Source organism: Mauremys reevesii, linkage group 11, assembly GCF_016161935.1.
Source record: "Mauremys reevesii isolate NIE-2019 linkage group 11, ASM1616193v1, whole genome shotgun sequence".
Classification (NCBI taxonomy): Eukaryota; Metazoa; Chordata; order Testudines; family Geoemydidae; genus Mauremys; species Mauremys reevesii.
In genome coordinates, this window is record NC_052633.1 from 46,800,740 (window position 1) to 46,822,062 (window position 21,323).

The 21,323-nt window shown below is 44.0% G+C and overlaps 1 protein-coding gene across 10 annotated transcripts in view; it reads right to left on the minus strand.

The window, feature by feature from the left end:
* Window positions 1-15,405, minus strand: part of TANC1 (tetratricopeptide repeat, ankyrin repeat and coiled-coil containing 1) — a 198,448-nt gene extending 183,043 nt beyond the window's left edge. For 4 of the 10 annotated variants that reach the window (XM_039494557.1, XM_039494549.1, XM_039494552.1 and 1 more), the window contains exon 1: window positions 15,200-15,405. In XM_039494557.1, coding sequence (XP_039350491.1) covers window positions 15,200-15,315 — 116 coding nt within the window. In that variant the 5' untranslated portion in view covers window positions 15,316-15,405. Of the gene's footprint in view, window positions 1-8,035; window positions 8,135-14,949; window positions 15,060-15,199 lie in introns of those variants that run through there. The other 6 variants (XM_039494551.1, XM_039494550.1, XM_039494556.1 and 3 more) reach the window with 6 other exon arrangements.
* Window positions 15,406-21,323: the final 5,918 nt, after the last annotated feature.

Consider the following 21,323-nt stretch of genomic DNA (forward strand, 5'->3'; position numbering starts at 1 on the left):
GTTAAATACTTAAGTTGATTTTAAATTTGGCTTTCAAAAATATAACCTGGTTCTCGTAATTCAAACACACTGATTCAAATATTCTTAGACACCTGATTAGGATAAGATTTACACCCCCATCCTGCCTCCAATAATTGAGAATATAAGATATCAACTACAAAAGTCATCAAGGCAAAACTACTCACACTCATTCAGGTTCTTATGATTAATATAGAAGCATACAACCAAATTCCAGAATTTACATTAGAAATGGAACATGGCTAGAACTATTACCTTCACAAAACGCAATTGCCTAAATGGATCTATTCGCAACAGATGCTAAAAAGGGAAAATTGTAACTCAACTGGCCATAAAACCAGGGAGTAAGAGGCAATGAAGTGCTCAAACACACTGGGCTAGATCCTCCACCAGCGTACATAAGCAAATAAGCACAGTTCCACTGAACTCAAAAGTTTGTAAAGTGTTTGCAAAAGCATCTGTTATTCACTTCCTAAACATGTGATTTTTTTTTTAATCATTATCATCCTTTGAGGAGATGCACAGAGACCTTAACTTGGCATTTCCTGGGTTTTTAATATTTGAATTTGTAGTTACACATTCTAGAAGGGTATGGGAAGCAATGGGTACTGCTTAATTCTACTTTAACAAAGTTTTTTGTGAGCAATAATATTTCAGATACAGTGCATACATATTTGTTACTGATTTATTGTTCTAATTATATGTTATTAAGTACCTTTTACAATAGTGAAGAGGTGGGAAGGGGCAAAATAGTCTGATTTTATATTTTGGGAGAGACTTAAATATCCACCTCAATAGTGTAATTTAAGAAGGAAAGTTCTAATATACTGTTCTTCCTAGTCCATTTGACTTCCAGCTCTCTTCACTGTAATTATTTAATAATTTATAATGAGGTAGCATTCAGAGGCCATATTATACTATACTAAGCACTGTACAAACACTTAGAAAGACACAGTATAAGCCCCAAAGATCTTAAAATCCAACCTCTGAGCTGCAACTTTTAAGTATGGAACACTATTTCCGTAAGTGAGCAAGTGAAGTCAGTGAAATTACTCACATTAGTAAAGCTATACATGTGTTTCAATTATTTTTCCTCTCCTGCAGGACATGAATAACATATTTGAAATTGGTGACATAAATATAAGTGTAATGTCCAGAAACAGCTTGAGGAGAAAAACTAACATGTACATAAAAGAAAATGGAATATCTGGCAAGCCCACTTTTTATCTAAGTTTTAGATTTGTCCAGCAACTTTCAGTGGATGATGGACTATCAACCCCTTGAAATCAATGTCTGCAAGCCAGATTTTATAGAGTTTAAGCCAGAAGGGATCATTGGATAAAAATCAGTGGTGACCAACTTTATTACACAGAAAGGACATATAACCTAAGCACAATCTTATGTGAGCCAAACTGATTCCACATATTTTAAAAAGATTTAAAGTCACCTGTATTGATTTATATTTTAAGTTCAGTTTGTTTCATATGTATTTAGACAGATGGTACTGTACATAGAAACAACCTATTTACACACTTGCATAAACTAAAATAATGCAAATACAGTGTCAAAATGCGAATGAACTGGCCTTTAGTATATTGTAACTAAGCAGGCTGCGGGCCTTATGAAACACTCTGGTGGGCTGTGTACAGCCCGTGAGCATAGGTTGGGCACCCCTGATGACAGTCTGACCTCCTGTATATCACAGGCCATTAAATTGGAGTACATTAAGTAGAATAATTTGGATTAGACTAAGGACTGGTCTACACTACAAAGTTGCGCTGGCATAACTATGTCAAGAAGGAATGTAAAAAATTCATACCCCTTAGGCGACATAGTTGTGTAGGCAGAACCATCCGAAGAGTGCTTGTCATCTTAGCTAATGACATTTAGGGAGGTGGTATAACTATGTCAGCAGAAGAACGCTTTCTGTCAGCATACACATCATCTACACTAGGGGGCTATGCTGGCATAGCTATGCCAACATAAACAGCATAGTATAGACACGGCCTAAAGAATTTCAGCCCTCAGGCGTCTGAGGGTATGTCTACATTAGACCTGGACGTCCAGTTCAAGACTCTGCTCTGATTCAGCTAGTGTGCTAAAAATAGAAATGTGGTGATGTTGGCACAAGCAGCAGGAGGAACTAGCCACCCTATGGACTCCGATGGGACTGTACTTGAGTGGCAGCCCCTCCCACTGTTCACACCACAGTAGCTACACTTCTATTTTTAGCACGCTAACTCATTTAGAGTTTGTGTGGATATGTCTCCTTCAGATACATTTACACCTTCCAGCACTAGCATAGACATACCCTGAGTTGTGTGCCACAGGCACAGAAGAGAAGAGACCAAGGTGCCATGAATGCCTGAGGCTCCTGCAATGGCAAGGAATTGAGAAGGCAAGATATCTCCACTTGATCCTATCTAGTAATTTACTCCTCATGCTGAAGAGGAAGGTGAAAAACCCCCAACATCCCTGCCAGTTTGATCTGGGAGAAAAATTCCATCTTGACACCAAATTTGGTGATCAGTTTGATCCTGAGCATAGGATCAAGACACGCCAGCCAAACACCTGAGAGATATATATATATATATATATTTTTTTTTTTTTACTGCCTCAGAGCAGGGGTCTTCCCCATGCAATGTCTCGTCTCCAGCCCTGGCCATCCCTGATCCTTAGAGGTAGGGAAAATAACCCAGAACACGTCTAGTCAACTGTATATTGGGGGCTGGGGTGGGGGGGGGGAAATCTATCAGATTCCTATAGGATGTGTCAAATGTGCTGCCTCATTTTAGTGACCAATGTAAATTGAGCATTCAGTAATTTATAAAAGGAAGAGATGCAGCATCAGAGTGAAATTAACAAGATTCTGGTTAGTTTCCTTACTATTCAGAACCCTCTGGGTAACAGAGAAGCTGACACAAATCACATCTATTTAATTCTGCTCCTAGGTAAAGCTATTAAATGAAGCAGGGGCTTGCCCGCAAAAAAGCTGCCATAGCAGGCAAGATATGAGAAAGCATCCCCTCTTCCCACTTCCACCAACAAGATGAAGAAAGAGCTCCTTGTCATTTCTGCCAGACAGAAAGATGCAGTCTTTAGATTTATCATATACCTACCTGCCAGAAGCTGTTATGGAAAATGAAACTGCTGAGAAGAACCAGAGAAGAGCACCCAATTAATAAAACAAAGTCTCCCCCAAGAAGACTCTTTCCCCTGTTTCAATCCCATGTGCCACTCCAGGAGTAGACGGAACGGAAAAGGCACTACAAGGGGATAAGAGAAGAATTTCCCCAGTGTAGGCACAGCTCAGGGCCACCATAATCTCTACACTGCCTCCTCTTGCGAAGTCTAGCAGGAGGAGTGTGTTGGAGCATTTCCATGGTGCAAGCTGCTATGAAGATTCTGAGTTCCTGCAACTGCCCAGAAACAAGTTGGCACAAAAAGGTGGCTTACTTTAAAGCCACCTTTGTCCCCCTTTCTGTTGTGCTGTGCCTCCTGGAGGCACAACACAGAATCTGTGCCTTGAAGTGTGCCTCACAATATAGTTACGGCCATGGCTTTGTGCATAATTTTTATTTTCTTCCTTCTAACAATCAAAATATGACAAGTTCCTCTGACCAAACCTAAAACACTTTAAGAGCTCTAGCTACTCATTAATGGGTATTAACACTTATACTAGTAGCCAAAATTAACTCCGCCGTTGCTTGGTCCCAAGCCCAAGATGTGAAAGGAGGAGGGTTGTGCGTTGGGTTGGCAACCTACCATGTAAAAAAAAAAAAAAAAAAAAACAAGTGCCACAGAAACGTCAATCAAATCTCCAGAAATTCACAAAATCGTGGGTAGCCAGCCAGAGATGCCAAATATGACAAACAGGGATCAAAGCCGAAAGGAAGTCCCTGTTTCGATGGAGTCTCTGGTTAAACCCAAAAAACAAATAAAGATAGCGATATGGAATGTTCGAACAATGTATGAAACAGGGAGAACAGCATTAGTAACAAAGGAAATGAGAAAATATGGTATTAACATCCTTGGGATCAGTGAGATGAGGTGGACGGACACTGGTATGTTAACTCTGGACTCTGGTGAGACAATTTTTTATTCAGGACGCACAGATGGATATCACCATGAAGGGGTGGGCATCCTTGTCGACAAACAGACGAGAAAGAGTTTGTTAGGATGGAGTCCTGTTACCTCCAGAATAATAAGAGCGAGATTCTTCTCCAGATATGCGAAGACCACCATCATCCAATGTTATGCACCTACTGAACAAGCCGAGGAAGAGGAAAAAGACTTGTTCTATATCAGACTTCAGGAAGAGATACTTAAGACCCCATGCCACGACATCCTGATTTTGATGGGCGACTTCAACGCTAAAGTCGGTTCCAATAACGACGGGTATGAAGCATGTATGGGGCGGGAGGGAGTTGGAGAGAGAAATGATAATGGTCAACGATTTGTAGATTTATGTCTTGAGAATGGACTGGTGATAGGTGGAACAATTTTCCAACACAAGACAATACACAAGTTGACGTGGATATCACCGGATGGGAAAACCAGGAACCAAATTGATCACATTGCGATCAATCGAAAGTGGAGAAGGTCGTTGTTGGACACTAGAGTATCAAGAAGTGCAGATGTAGGTGGCGATCATCACCTTGTATTGAGTAAGCTTCAGATAAAACTGAGAAAGACGAAGAAAGTTTATGGGCAACAAATTTTCGACTCAAGGAAGTTGAAAGAACCGTCGGTAAAGGCACAGTTAATACTGGAGCTCTCGAAAAAGTTTCAACTTCTAAATGATTTGCGAACTGGTAATATAAACACTATTTGTGGAGGTATATGTGGAGACCAGCAAGACAGTGCTTGGCTATAAGAGAAGAGAGCGGAAAGTATGGATTTCAGATCATACATACAAACTCATTGAGGAGAGGAAGATAGCAAAATTACGTATGCTGACTGGAAGTGGTGAACAACAGAAAGCTGCGAATGAAGAATACAGGGAGAAAAACAAGGCTGTGAAGAGAAGTGTTCGAAAAGATAAAAGGGACTATATATCCAGTCTGTCAAGAGAGGCAGAGTCAGCAGCCGTGCGGGGCGACACAAGAACTGTGTATAGAATCACGAGGACTTTGACAGGAGGGTTCAGCAATAGGTCAACAGCGGTTAGAGGAAAGGATGGGAGAATATTGATAGAAGAGAAAGACCAAATTAATCGATGGGCAGAGCATTTTAGAGAGACTCTAAATAGACCAAATCCTGAAGAGGTAGTTGAAATAGAGGAAACGAGTTTTCAGATGGAGGTAGAACAAGGGCCTATCACAGAGCGAGAGACAGAAGAGGCCATTAGACAGACAAAAGAAAATAGGGCACCAGGTGAAGATAGAATAACCGCAGAAATGCTAAAAGCCGACCTGAATATGAGTGCCGGGATTCTAGAGGAGCTATTCAACAAGACATGGGAAGAAGAGAAAGTACCTGAAGCATGGAAGAAAGGTATCATTGTGAAATTACCAAAGAAGGGTGATTTGTCTGTGTGTGATAATTGGAGAGGTATAAACCTGTTATCAGTGCTCAGGAAGGTTTTCTGCAGAGTCCTGTTACAGAGAATAAGACAAGCAGTAGAAGAGGTCCTGAGGGAAGAACAAACAGAATTTAGGAGTGGGAGAGGATGCGTTGATCAGATATTTGTATTACGTATGATAATGGAACAATCCCTTGAATGGAACTCGCCACTGTTCATTAACTACCTTGATTTCGAGAAGGCATTTGATAGCGTCCACCATCCATCTCTCTGGAATATCCTAAAAACATATGGATTCCCTCCGAAAGTTATTAACATCCTCAAAGATATGTATGCCGATAATAAGTGTTGTGTTCGCCATGAAGGACAGCGGAGCGAGTGGTTCCATGTGAGAATGGGAGTTAGACAAGGATGTGTTATTTCGCCCATCCTATTTCTTGTGGTTATAGACTGGGTGATGCGGAAAGCCACCGAAGATAGGCCAAGAGGGATCGCATGGGGACCCTCTGGTCATATTGAAGATTGTGACTTTGCGGATGACATCGCCCTGATTTCAAGCTCTCAGATAGACCTCCAAGAGAAGACTGATAGAGTAGGTAGAGCAGCAAGGTGCGTGGGACTTAATATCCACGCCGGTAAGAGCAAAACAATGAAAGTAAAAACAGCCAGCTCGACAACGACAGTAGTATGTGACGTAGAATTGGAGGAGGTGAACGATTTTAAATATCTTGGTAGTTACATATCGGCTGATGGTAATATTCAGAAGGAGATATCTACCAGAATCGGTCTTGCAGCAACTGCATTCTATAGACTTCAGAACATTTGGAGGTCGGCCATCTTGCAAATGAAAACCAAGGTAGAGATCTACAGGTCGAACGTCCGCTCTGTGTTGCTTTATGCGGTGGAAACATGGAGGACCAACAAGAAGATAGAAAGTCGGCTTCGGGGTTTTGAAGGAAGGTGTCTTAGGCGAATTCTTAACGTACACTGGCCGCAGCGTATCACCAATGTTGAAGTGAGCCGATTAACGGGCATTAACAACATAGTGGATGAAGCCAAACAACGAAGATGGAGATGGTTGGGGCATGTGTTGAGAATGGGTGCTGATAGACACCCTCATATTGCCCTACAATGGACACCACAAGGAAGAAGGAGGAGAGGTAGACCGTTGGGGACATGGCGAAGGACCACTGAAGAGGAAATGAAAGGCATGGGAATGAAGTGGGATGAAATTTGCTGCCTCGCTCAAGAACGAAATGAATGGAGGAGAATGGTTGACGCCTTATGCTCCACTGGGAGTGAATAAGAGGAAGAAGAAGAAGTAGCCAAAATTACATAAGAGGTTCTGTCCAGTGATAGCAACACAGGCAGTAGTTTACACTCCACAAGGACAAGAGAAGAGACGAGAAGAGAAGAAAGGACAACCTAAGCTCAATATTCCCAAACTATATACTTAATGTATGCCAATGTTATGAAATTAGTCCATTTTTGTCATTTGTGGTTATGATTTATGCTTTAGAGCAAAAAGGTATATAATTCTACTCGGTCTCCATGTTTTATTTTTGCAAACTACAATTACAGTACAGCCCAAAGAAAAGCCCTTCCCCAATTTCTTTTCACTGCTCCTTACATACAACTTTTAAAGCTAATTCTTTCATGTTTGCAAGGACTTTACAGAACAGGAAGGAGATATTGAGAATTTCCTTTCTTACTTTATAGTAATAAAAGTTGATTAGAAATTATCAACAGTTTGAACTGTTGTGGTTTCTCCCCTCACCCCCGTTTACTTTTTAATATTTATTTTATGTTAATTGCTGGCTAAAGTTTTAGAAGAGTCCAGGAACTCAGTCCTTACTAAGAAAAAACTCCCACAATGACTTCAAAGTGAGTTTAGCCCGTGTGTGAAATGGTGCTCCAAGACTAGAGAGATTCATCACATAGATATTTCTGGTGCAAACCACAAAAAAAGCATCACCTCTTCAAATTTCACATTTAGAATGTTCTGTGCATATGGAGTGACTCTTCACAAAGTGTCAAACTGTTTCCAATAATCCCTTTTCCATTTTAATTTAAAATAGTCAGAAAACATTGGATTTATCACTAGCACTGGTTGGGAACTTTCTGATGAACCAGGGTTTCACTGGAAAACATTGATTTCTCAAACTAGAAACTGTCACAGAGATAGAGAGAATGGATTCAACGAACTTCCAATGAACCACAAGCAGGTTTCCGACAGAACCCTGACTGGTTTCCTGCCAGCTCACCTGACAGACTGCTGGGGACTGGGGTAACTCTGCAATGCAGACTGCCCAGGGACAGGGTCCCAGCTCCACAGCAAGGAACCTGAAAGCCCGAGGGAACCCAGCTTGAGCCCAAATCATAATAAAACCAAATTTCAAAATCTACTGCAAACTGGGAATTCCAAGTTTCAGCCAGCTCTACATATCAACTTCTCCAAGCAACTTAAAAAAAAAAACAAAAAAAAACAAACACCTGTGAATATGTAGAAACTAGTGATGGGCTCAAGCATCATTCAGATCTTAACTTCTCAGAAGTTTGGAGGTGTTCACAGTTTTGTTTCAGACCCATCTCCTAAAAGCAAAAAAGAAAACACACTTACAATAAAAAACAAATTTGTCTTATTGTAAGTGAATGAAATAGGTAAGGGCACAATTCAAAGTCTTTAGATTAGTTCACATTGTAAAGAATTCTTCCAAATGAAGCAAAATTAAAGTAATTCTGACAAACTCTCAGTCTCCAGATTTTCCAGCAATTAAAGACTTCTGCAGTTTAAGTGCTAAGTCAAATTCAAAACTATTAGCTGTCAGTGTTTTAATTTATGTAATACCTATGGTTTGTTAAAACTAAATTAAGTGCATTAAATATTAAATACTAGAAGCCAATACAACACAAGAAGTTTCAAAACTTTGCTAAAGTAATCAGGGCTCCCTATAGTCTGCCTTCAGCCATAAAACTGAAGAGTTTACATTCACACACTAAACAAACAAACTTTCTTTCAGGGCGTTTCCTGTGTTACTAACAAGTTCCAGCTTCTCTCCTTTAAGATCTAAATTTAACCAAGACACAGCAACACAAACATCCATCTTACTGGCTACCCTGTTTTCTCCTTTGCAATTTATTAGATTTACGTCCCTGAAGAGATGCAGTAAATAGCAAGATTACCCCATCACCACCCAATGTTGTCTGATGTTGTATTTTATATACCAGTATGTGCAGCTCGTACCAGCGTTCACTTTGTTTAATTAGACATGTAAAGAATGAATGAATTAACTTTGCAGAAGGAAGTCAGAGGTGCAAGCAAAACCTGAGTCACCACTACATGCACAAAAGTACTCTACCAACTGAACTACAAGAGTAGATCCACTTACTTAAGCCGGAGGGAGGGAGGGAGGGAGGGGGAGACGGGAACCCTCCTTACAAGGTCTTCAGATTTTGTTATACTTTCACTTAGAATTTTTAAATGCTGATGTATTTTCCCACACTATTAGTTTAATGCTGCTGCTTTCCATAAAAGCCTATTTTAAAGTAAATGGCAACATTCCTTATAAGTCATTCTCCTCCCCCATTTCAAAATTGTGACTTTTAGAGATCTATCATAATGCCATACGCACAATCAAGGAAACCATAACAACACACATGCACACGTGCGCGCACACACACACAACTTGAAGTTAAGGAACATAAGAACGGCCGTACTGGGTCAGACCAAAGGTCCATCTAGCCCAGTATCCTGTCTACCAACAGTGGTCAAGCCAGGTGCCCCAGAGGGAGTGAACCTAACAGGTAATGATCAAGTGATCTCTCTCCTGCCATCCATTTCCACCCTCTGACAAACAGAGTCTAGGGTCAGCATTCCTTACCCATCGTGGCTAATAGCCATTAATGGACTTAACCTCCATGAATGTATCCAGTTCTCTTTTAAATGCTGTTATAGTCCTAGCCTTCACAACCTCCTCAGGTAAGGAGTTCCACAAGTTGACTGTGCGCTGTGTGAAGAAGAACTTCCTTTTATTTGTTTTAAACCTGTTGCCTATTAATTTCATTTGGTGACCCCTAGTTCTTGTATTATGGGAATAAGTAAATAACTTTTCCTTATCCACTTTCTCCAAATCACTCATAATTTTATATACCTACACTGGTGTCATACTTCCAAAATACTTTAACTATCAAGCATATATTTTAAAAGTTGAATAAACAAAGAGTTACCTTGTGGAAATGTACAGCATTTGGCTAGCTAAACCATATCAGAATTTTATTTTATACTGATAGTGTAAAAAAGTGCTGATGGCATACCATCAAATCAAGTTGTATAAATGTACACTAAGATAAGTTGGATACATTTCCCAGTTTAAGATGTAGAAATGGCAACTGTGTTAGTCCAATGAAAAGGAATTTTTAAAAACCAAGTTAAAAAGCCCCCAATATGTGTATCATTTGATCAGTGGAAAAACCTGAAATACATTAAAAGCAGATTTTTCAGGATCAGCCATTAGACAGAAAAGCAAGAGGCAGGATGTTAGTTTAGGTGTCGCAATAAAATTCAAAGATGTAGAGATCAAGGGGAAAAGATGGTATTTTGATGAATAATTTGAGTCAAGATAATCTGGGTTCTACTTTAGATTCTGCCAGACTGTGTGACCTTGGGCAAGTCACTTAGCCTATGTCCCTTGGTTTCATCCAATGTAAATTAGAGATATCTAAAAGAGGTGCTGCGAGACTTAAATTATTGATGTTGACAGAGCATTTTGAGATCCTTGGATGTATGTTTCAGCACTATACAAGCATGAATTATATTATAACCAGGTACAAGTGTTGGAGTGTCTCCTTACAAAATTTCTCTGATTTACAGTGATAAAAAGCTTGATCAATCACGTTAAAAAAGAATAATGAAAGAGCAATAAAAGCAATAGAATAAAGAGTAGGCACCCTAAAGTTAATTGGGCAGTGTGACAGAATGTGTTGATTTTTGAGCGTATTAGGAAACTGATGCCTCTATCTACCTCCCTTCTTTAGGAGAGGGCATGAGGCGAGATCAGAGTTTACAATTCCTGTACCCAGATAGTTTTTTAAATCTGCTATTTCAAAAAGAGTAGTTAAATAAAAAATGAAATGGTCTCTGAGAATCATCCACCTGTTGGTGTGGTTTAGTCCTTGTTTCACATCATCCCTTTTCTTCATCCACACACTAGCGGTATACTACGCCCCAATGACTACTTTGGAGTGCCTACAATCTGAAGCATGACAATGCCTCCTGTATCTGCACACTTCTTTAAATATAAAAAGTTAGACATTTGTTAGGTAAAAGTCTATATATGTGTATTTGTATACCCAATTACTATAGTGTGCAGGATAAATAGCTTGCCAACCTTCATGTTAAGGCAAAGGAACTCAGAGCAATACCCAAAAAAAAACCAACACCACCACCCCAAACAACCAATCCATCCATTATCTATTTTGTTTTTTTGGGAGGGGCATGCTCACGTAATTAACATTTGAACTGACTTTTCCTCACATTTTCTAGAAGATAAAAGAAAAATCAGTGTCAGACAGAGGCTCTGAATACCATCTTTTAGCCAAAAGAAAACCTTTAGAGCAAAATTAGGTGTTTAGAATACTACCATTGGCATAAACTTTAACATCCAGCAGTGTTAATAGGTGTCACAATAACAGGTCATGATCATATTCTTATAGAGATGCGAGTCTGAAGAGTTGTTGATTAATATTTTGTTGCCAAGGAAAGTATTAATCCTGATATGAAATTCAATTAAAGAAAAAGTGAACAGTTCAGTTAAGATTGCTCAGATGTCTTTAAAATAATACCCTCAGATCACAAAGTTGCCATGGCACCAACTACAAGACTGTGGTTGGAGAGACAAAATGTCTCTTTATAAAGGCTGTTATGGGAAGCTGAGCAAGCTTGGCTATGAACCAAATATGTTTTGGCTCTAGAGTGGACATACCCGGTAATTTATCATTCGGACATTCCAGTGGTTAGCTAAACCAAGAAAGCTGGACAGCTCGCACATCATAGCATGCAGATGAACAAACCTCATATACATTGCCATACCTGTATGTTTACACTGCTAACCCAAAGCTTATTCACATTTATTCACTTGCTTTCCTAGCATAATGTAATAATGGCACTATTTCCCCATCACCTATTGTCAAATCACAACAATTAGGAAATCTCTGAATAGGTTCATTTTTGGCAGTCATATATCAGAATCTACACTGGGAGGAAATTCTGAAGGATGTAAGATACCACATTTATTTCCCTTACTTCCACATACTTTTAAAATTAAAGCCATCATGATATATTTAAAGAGAATAGCCACTAAAAATTTTGGCTGACATAGGAACTTTAAAAACAATTGACATGCAACGTGATTACCCAGTTTAAGACTCTTTAAATAGTCTTGATGAGTAAAGGACTCAAATACTATAAATGAGCACCTTCCTGTCACTTGCAAATTCTTTCACTCCTACCAACCATACAAGTTTTCTGTAAAAAGAAATCTCAGCTTTTCCAGTAGTAAAGCAGTAGCACACTTGCTTTGCCAACCAGGATAGTTAGCTTCCAAAGCAAACTACAGAAGTGCCACTTTGGCAGATGCCACATGACAGGAACAAAATCAGTATAAAAAAAATTAGATGATCCAGACTCTCTTCTTCCTAGCCCCTTCCCCAAAGAAGTATACCTTTCAGCTGTGTTCTATTTCCAAGTACACTTATTCACACAAAAAAAGATTTCTCTCCATCCACCACACACAGAGAATTATTTCACTCTTTCTATGCCAGTTACTGACATCAAAAGTGTTAAGTCATTACAATGAGGGTACAGAAAATTATTTGAAGTACACGTCAAAGAAACAAATCCACTATGATTTCTATTGTTTTGGTTTCATGCCATGCCGTTCAGTTCACGGCAGATTATGTTGAGAGCCGCAAATGCACAGTAACTCATCAGCTAACATGTCTTTTTATTCTTTTTAGTTAGGAGGAGATGATGAGACCTGGATTTACAAATGCAGGCAACAAAGCCACCTCTGATAGTACCATCTCTTAATGCACAAAAAGTGAATAACTGAAAGTCCTGCCTTCTCCCCCATGCTACCTGAAATGCTTCATATCCTCCTTTGGGTAGTTCAGTTTATCTTTTGACAATAAGGCAAGACAGCAGCATGTCACATGACATGGTGGCATATGCCCATTCCTTCTATGTTGCTGTATATACTTGATGAAACAAATGCAAAGTAATTTTGTAAGCTTCTTAACTACCCCTCCCTCAAATATCAATTAAAAACAGCGCAAGCATTATCAGATCAAGATTTCTTGATTTCAGAGTAGTTCCCAGGCTAAGCAGAAAGTAGATGTTATTTGTTCTCATGGAATCCTCCACTCCTAGAAACATCAGAAAAATCCTGAACTAAAAGACAGGGGTAGGCCATGTCCTTGTGTGTAAAATCCATGGACACGATGATTCTATAAAATCTGCATTAATAGGAGCCTCCAGCTTTCAGTCTGGAAAGAGACAGGGCTGCCTAACATCACTGTTCCATTGCACCAGATGCAAATCCAAGCTACAACCAACACCTGCTTTTTGCCCCCCCGCCCTCCCTTCTCACTCAACAATGCCTGAGCAAAGGCAAGGCCATTTCCATCAATGGCCGTCCTTTTCCCTTTCCCATATCTCACCTATGCCAAAATGCCAGGCAGAGCTCAGACCTTCCCCAACCCCCAAACTGTGCCCATGTCAGCCCCAACTCAGGCTCCTCCCCAAAAAAGAAAAAACCACGGTAAAGGTACCAGCCCCAGCTTCCCACCAGTACTACGTCCAGGGATCTGCGCCAACCTATCCTCTGCAGTGATACTTTGTTCATGTGCCAGCCTGAACACCTCCCCCCCATACTATGTCCACCCACCAGTCTGAGCCCAGGCCTGCCCGCCAGCCCACCTCCCACCTTGGATACCATGTCCACATGCCAACTCCAGCGCAGTATGACCCATCCCAAGTGCAGGTGCCAGCCACTGCCCACAATCTTCCTTCCAATACCATGCCGAGGCGCCAGCCCCAGCCCAGCGCCCCCAGGCGCCAGCCCCTGCCCAGCACCCCCAGGCGCCAGCCCCAGCCCAGCACCCCCATTGCCAGTGCCCAGGTGCCAGCCCCAGCCCAGCCCCCAGGCGCCATCCCCAGCCCAGTGCCCCCAATGCCAGCGCCCAGGCGCCAGCCCCAGCCCAGCGCCCCAGGCGCCAGCCCCAGCCCAGCGCCCCAGGCGCCAGCCCCAGCCCAGCGCCCCAGGCGCCAGCCCCAGCCCAGCGCCCCAGGCGCCAGCCCCCAGGCGCCAGCCCCAGCCCAGCGCCCCCAGGTGCCAGCCCCAGCCCAGCGCCCCCAGGGGCCAGCCCCAGCCCCGCGCCCCCAATGCCAGCCCCCAGGGGCCAGCCCCGCCCCCCCCGGCGCCAGCCCCAGCCCAGCCCCTTCAATGCCAGTGCCCAGGCGCCAGCCCCAGCCCAGCCCCCAGGCCCCAGCCCCGCGCCCCCAATGCCAGCGCCCAGGCGCCAGCCCCAGCCCAGCGCCCCAGGCGCCAGCCCCAGGCGCCAGCCCCAGCCCAGCCCCAGGCGCCAGCCCCAGCCCAGCGCCCCCAGGTGCCAGCCCCAGCCCAGCGCCCCCAGGTGCCAGCCCCAGCCCAGCGCCCCCAGGTGCCAGCCCCAGCCCAGCGCCCCCAGGTGCCAGCCCCAGCCCAGCGCCCCCAGGTGCCAGCCCCAGCCCAGCGCCCCCCGGTGCCAGCCCCAGCGCCCCAGGTGGCAGCCCCAGCCCAGCGCCCCCAGGTGCCAGCCCCAGCCCAGCGCCCCCAGGTGCCAGCCCCAGCCCAGCGCCCCCAGGTGCCAGCCCCAGGCGCCAGCCCCAGCCCAGCCCCAGGCGCCAGCCCCAGCCCAGCGCCCCCAGGTGCCAGCCCCCAGGCGCCAGCCCCAGCCCAGCCCCCAGGCGCCAGCCCCAGCCCAGTGCCCCCAATGCCAGCGCGCCCAGGCGCCAGCCCCAGCCCAGCCCCAATGCCAGCCCCAGCCCAGCCCCCAATGCCAGTGCCCAGGCGCCAGCCCCAGCCCAGCGCCCCAATGCCAGCCCCAGCCCAGCGCCCCAATGCCAGCCCCAGCCCAGCGCCCCAATGCCAGCCCCAGCCCAGCGCCCCCAATGCCAGCCCCCAGGCGCCAGCCCCAGCCCAGCGCCCCCAATGCCAGCGCCCAGCCCAGCGCCCCCAATGCCAGCGCCCAGGCGCCAGCCCCAGCCCAGCGCCCCCAATGCCAGCGCCAGCCCCAGCCCAGCGCCCCAGGCCCGCGCCCGGCATTACAGCTCAGCAGAGCCTGAGCTCAGCACCTCCACCCCAAGTTACCTGTTAGCCGAGCGCCCAGCGGCAAAGCCCCAGCGGCCCCCTCCGGCTTCCTCCTCGCAGCTCCTCCCCCGCCCCAGGCCGGGGCCGCGGCGGCGGCGCAGGAAGCGGCGGAGCCGGGCTCCCAGCGGCACGGACATGCCCGTGCACATTCCCAGCCTGAAACTTTCACACACACTTCCCAGCCCCACCCAGCCCCCGCAAACCCCGCCGCGGCGAGGGGCACCGCTCGAGCGGCGGGGCCGGCACTTACCGCCCTTCCCCGCGGGGCCGGCTCCTCAGCCCCTCTCCCGCTCCGGGCGCCTCTGCCTGGCCCTCGGCGCGTCCCGAGCCGGGCTCCTCCGCAGGCAGCCAGCGGGATGAGCTCATTGGAAGCAGGCGGCAACAACAGCCGCCGCCTTACGCATTCTCCCTACGGCCGCCTCCCTCCCCCGAACGGACAGACTCCTGCTGGGGGAGGGGAGCGAGCTCCTGAATAGCACCCAGCTTACGCCAAGTACGCCCGATGCTCTGCCTTGCAGCCTCCCACGTCCGGGCCGGGGCTGGGCCGGGCCCGTGAGCTCCCTGAGCAGCCCCTCATGCCCTCTGCGGGGCTCCGTCTGCAAGCAGAGTCCTGCCCTCACGGCCCGAAGTTACTACCGCTTGGAAAGCGGCGCCCCGTAAGGGAGCGATTAGCAGCGCTAGCGGGAGGAGAGGGGGACTCAGCCAGGCTGCTTTTGCTGTAGCGAGGGGTCCCAGGCAGGGTTTCTCTTGCTCGTCCTCCTACCCTTAACATCAACAACGCAAAACAGAAGCCAAATGCAAATTTAAAATTAATAAGGCAAGCCGAGGGGGTCGCACGGGGGGGGGAAAATAATTTCCATACGGACTTGTGGGTTGCCCGCTGCTGTTAATTTGTGAGTTATCATGTTGTTGTTATCTTCTCTAAGTGTTCCAAGTTATGAACTTGTGTATGATGCTTGTTGTAATTGTGCGTTCTTAACTTTTCTGCACTGCCTGTGCTTGTTAAGGTGTATGTTGTATGTGTGTTCTAACTGGTGTGTGTGCCCTGGTGTTCACTGCTGTCATATGTCACACATTATCAGTGCTATAAAGTACTACACAATACCCAGATAATTTGGATAGTGCAGATTACAAAAAAAGGGAAGATTTTTAATGTCTCAATGAAATACAGTGCAAAAATTCTTCATTATTAGAGGATGAAACTTCAAAAACTGCTTTAAAATCAACCCAAATCACACCTTCTATGGGCCATCTTAATTATCACTTCAAAAAGTTTTTTTTCCTCCTGCTAACGATAGCTCATCTCAATTGATTAGACTCTGCCTGTTGGTATGCATACTTCCACCTTTTCATGTTCTCTGTATGTATAAATATCTCCTGTCTGTGTGTTCCATTCTATGCATCCGAAGAAGTGAGCTTTAGCTCACGAAAGCTCATGCTAAAATAAATTTGTTAGTCTTTAAGGTGCCACAAGTACTCCTGTTTTTTTTGCGGATACAGACTAACACGGCTGCTACTCTGAAACCAAATGTGATGGTATCTCCAAATCTCTGAGTCTTCACAGGCCCATGCTGTTTGTTTGTGTTTCAATTCAAATATATTTGTATCACCTTTCATAATGTCTTAATACTTTATTCTATAATCTGTTTTCTCTCATTTTTACTTTTGTTTGATTGAAAGCAAGTGGGAAGGTTAGAGCAGAGGTTCCCAAACTTTTTGTTGGCCTGACCCCATTTTAATTAATTATTTCCTCCTGGGACCCTAGACACCAGAGAGGACACCATTTTGAAGAACAACATGGCATCCGCTGCACAGCATGACCTTGCATGCACTATATGTGTGAGGTGACACCTCATGTAGGACACCATTTTCCTCTGCAAAATGGCATTCTCCGCATAGCATGACCTCATATGTAAGGTGCATGTGAAGTCAAGCTGTGTAGAGGATGCCATTTGGTAAATGAAAATGGTGTCTTCCACAGATCATGGCCTCACATGCACCACACAGGAGAGGTCACACTGTGCAGAGCGAAATGGCATTCTCTACACACTAAGGATCATCTGCTGATGGTGCAGCACCATTTGGGGTCACAACCCACATTTTGGGAACTTGTGTTACACTGAACATTGAAGAAGGTGGGTTTGACCGACCATGTAGCTATTATAGTTCGCAGAGGTAGTGATGACATATAGCAGGGGTAGGCAACCTATGGCACAGGTGCCGAAGGCAGCACACAAGCTGATTTTCAGTGGCACTCACACTGCCCGGGTCCTGGTCACCAGTCCAGGGGGCTCTGCATTTTAATTTAATTTTAAATGAAGCGTCTTAAACATTCTGAAACCTTATTTACTTTACATACAACCAGGGGCGGCTCCAGGCAGCACGCCAAGCGCGTGCTTGGGGTGGCGAGCCACTGGGGGCGCTCTGCCGGTCGTCGCGAGGGCGGCAGGCAGGTTGCCTTCAGCGGCTTGCCTGCGGAGGGTCCGCTGGTCCCGCGGCTTCAGCAGACCTCCCGCAGGCGTGCCTGTGGAGGGTCCGCTAGTCCATGCCTGCGGGAGGTCCACCGAAGCCGTGGGACCAGTGGACCCTCCGCAGGCAAGCCGCCGAAGGCAGCCTGCCTGCCGTGCTTGGGGCGGCAAAATGCCTCGAGCCGCCCCGGCATACAACTATAGTTTAGTTATATATTATAGACTTATAGAAAGAGACCTTCTAAAAAGGTTTAAATGTATTATTGGCACGCAAAACCTTAAATTAGAGTGAATAAATGAAGACTCGGCACACCACTTCTGAAAGGTTGCCGACCCCTGACGTATAGCTAAGATTGCCCAACAATTTCTTTTCACTGCACAGAATGGACGGTGGTCACGGAATGAACTGGGGTCATGTAGTTATGAGGCTGTTATCTGTACACCCCTTGCCTCATTTGTTGCAGAAGTTGGAAGGTGTTCGGCAAATAAGACAGAGAGCTGAAGGAAGAGAAAGGATGATCCAGAGAGTGGATTTGTAGAGAGTTAGCGGGGCTGGGAATGTGTGTGTGAAAGTTTAATGCCATGCTGGAGAATTGGATTCTATCCTTGCCTCTGCCGCAAAGTTCCTGTGTGCTGCTGAGCAAGTTGCTTGAAGCAGACATTCCACAAATGGCCACTAATGGTGTGTTCCTCATTTTCTGAATGCCCAACTTGAGACTCCTGGTCTGATTTGCAGAAGTACTGAGCCCTCCCAACTGCAACTGAGGTCAAGGGGAGTACTATTCTGAACATACTGCTACACAGATGTATCTGAGGACAGCCTAAAACTGTCTGAGCCCAGTGCATGAATTGCCACAATCATTCTAGTGGGATTTTAACTCTGAAACATAAGCTGCAAACATTTTGCTGCAAAAATAGGTGTGTTTTTACATTGAGATATCTAACTCGAGATAACTATTTTGATGTAAAATCCTTGTGTAAACAAGGCACAGGTAGCTTTTACCTCTATGTAACAAGTAGAGGCCAACTCCATACGCCCATCTGTGGGTTACTTTAAACAAGATAAACACTACAGTGCACTAGGATTTTACATCAGGATAGCTATCTCGAGTTAGATCTTGATGTAAAACATCCTTTTTGTGCAGCGAAGACATAATGTTAGTGATGTCAATTTAAATGTCATCATTAGCTATTTCATAGTTTAGCAGAAACATCCATCTAATGTTCTAATCCTACAATCCCAAACTGCCTCCTACATCTCCGCAGGTACCACAAACCCCAACTATCCTCTGCCTAGATACCAATTTCACCCCATGCAATTTCTACTATTATTATGCTATTATTCATTATCAATAAAACATTTTGCAACACACTGAAAATATGGGGACAGAGTAAAATAAACGTAATTTAATATAAAAAATAGGGGATTCCTTTGCAGACTGAGTTATTTATTTTCTTATTTAATTTATTAAAGCCTATGTTTTGAATCTTAATGAAGCTGCTGAATAATCATTAGAGTGCCAAAACATCCAGTTTGCCACAGTGTACACAGATGCCAGTAAGAGGTATAGGATAGAGCCCCTGGATGAACTGATAAACATGTCATAGGATTATACACAAAAGTTACATCCTAACAGAATATTTAAACATTAATACCATAAGTGGTAACAGAAAAACAAAACAAAATAGAAACAAGGAGTGTTCGTGTCCTAACCGTGATGCAGTTAAATTTGATCTGCTGCTTGTGTTTTCATTTTGACTTTTTCTAACAGCTTAGGAGCTGAAAACTTATCCCAAAAGAAGGACAGATTGTTGTGCACAACTCACCGTATGGCTGGATATAGTACATTAGCTTCTCTTCCTTCCTGTAGAGAATCCTTTCCATTCCCTCCTTTTTGCTTGTGTGTGATTGGGCCTATCTCTGGAAAAAAGGAGATTTTCTGTCCCTCAAAGGAGATGTCTTTCTTGGATCTGGCAGCCTTTATGATTCTTTGTGTCTGAAATAAGAAACCAGGTGACTTACAAGTCCAGTGTTCTGTGATGTGTTCCTGGTCAGGATCCTAAGGTATCGCTGAATAATGTGTTAGTCCTCTGTATCTAAGTCAAGGAGCTTTGGGATACGATTAAGAATAAAGTCAATTGGATTTAGGTCCTGCTGTTCCACAGGGAAGCTCAAGATCCAGATATTTTTAGCTGTAGCTTGATTGTGAAGGTTCTTTACTTGTCTCTCAGTACAGTAATACATTTGATCACAAAAAAAAATCTTTCCTTTCATCAGTAGCTTCCTCATGGGAGGAGTTGAGTCGACAGCTGTTTTTCCACTTGCACTATTCCCCTGTCTGCCCCTTCAACTTAGTTGTTCAGATAATTTGTCCCAGCCAACAGATTTTCCAGCTTTGTTTCACAGAGGTTATGGCTCCCCTTATATCCTCACATTTATTATCCAAGCCCTCAAGGTTTTTAGAGAGCTGTTCTGAGCACCGAGAGCCTCATCCTGAGATGATAAATACTGCAGCAGAGTGACCAGCAACGTTGGGACCCAAGGAGCTAAGAAATCTGATTTCTTTGCTTTGTCTATGTACTTTTTGTTAGAAGATTGTTGATTTACTGAATATATTTTATTGACTTTACAAGAGAAAAACACAAAAATGAAAATAAAACATAAAATCAATTACAAATAATATCTTTGTTAAACTACTTTATGATTGGTAGATACTCTAACTCCAATCCTGCAAACTCTTCTGCGTGACTAGATCCCTGTGCAGAGTCCCAGTGACTTCAATGGTACCTAGGGTGACTAGATGTCCTGATTTTATAGGGACAGTCCCGATATTTGGGGCTTTTTTTATATTACCCCCCACTCCCTGTCCCGATTTTTTACACTTATTTTCTGGTCACCCTAGTGGTACCATCACAGGTATCATGTGATTCATATGCACAAGTATTTGCAGAATTGCAGTTAATCTCCTGCAACACTTTCTCTATATGGAATCCACACAAATAATTATGTATATGAGTAAGTGTTTGCAGGAACAGGAAGCAAATTTTAAGCTCCTTGAGGCAGAATGTATCTTTTTTGGCTTTAGCATACCATGCAAACCTATGGCACTGTATAAATAATAAAAATAATAAACATTAACTAAAAAAACTCTATGATGTTTGATAATTTTTTTCAATTAATAATTTGTTCCCTACACTTTCTTCCCTCCTCTCTTTTCCAGTTCTGATACCTTTGTTGCCTCTCCTAACCCTCACTCCTGTTATGTCTACTCTTTCCCAACCCTCTCCAGTTCTCTGTTCTGTTTGCTCTGTGTGCAGGTTGGCAGCAAAGTGAAATTTACCAGAAACTTGACCTCTGTGCAAGGCCTAGCCTGGCATACAGCACTTCAGAGAACAGGGTGCTAGTAAATTTTGCTTTACTGCCAGTCTGCCAGCACTTCATTTCTGCAAGGCATACAGAAGAAAGATTACACCACAGGAATTGTTGCCCTTAGGGGGAAAAAAAACCCTGTATTTTGTGGGTGCGTATGCCTGCCTACACCCAAGTTCTTAAATTTTCCTATTTAAAAACTCATCTTGAGCTAGGGTCAACATCAATGATCACACTGGAACAGTCAGTGCTCGAAAAGAAACTAAGAAAACTGAAAATCTCATATAATGCTCCAGAACAAAAGCTGACAATGACTATGGCAGCTTAAAGCAAAGTAAAGTCAGAGATGCTGTACTGCAGGATGAGATTTAAGTGGCCCATCAGATTCTCTTTTTCTTTTTTATGAGTCAATTGCAAATTAATATTAATTCTTTATTTAATTTTTGTAGGCTGGGGGGGAGACAGTGGTTTTTGTTGTTGTTGTTGCTCTTATGAAAGGGAAAAGAAGAAATGGGTACTAAACTTCTCTGGAAAAA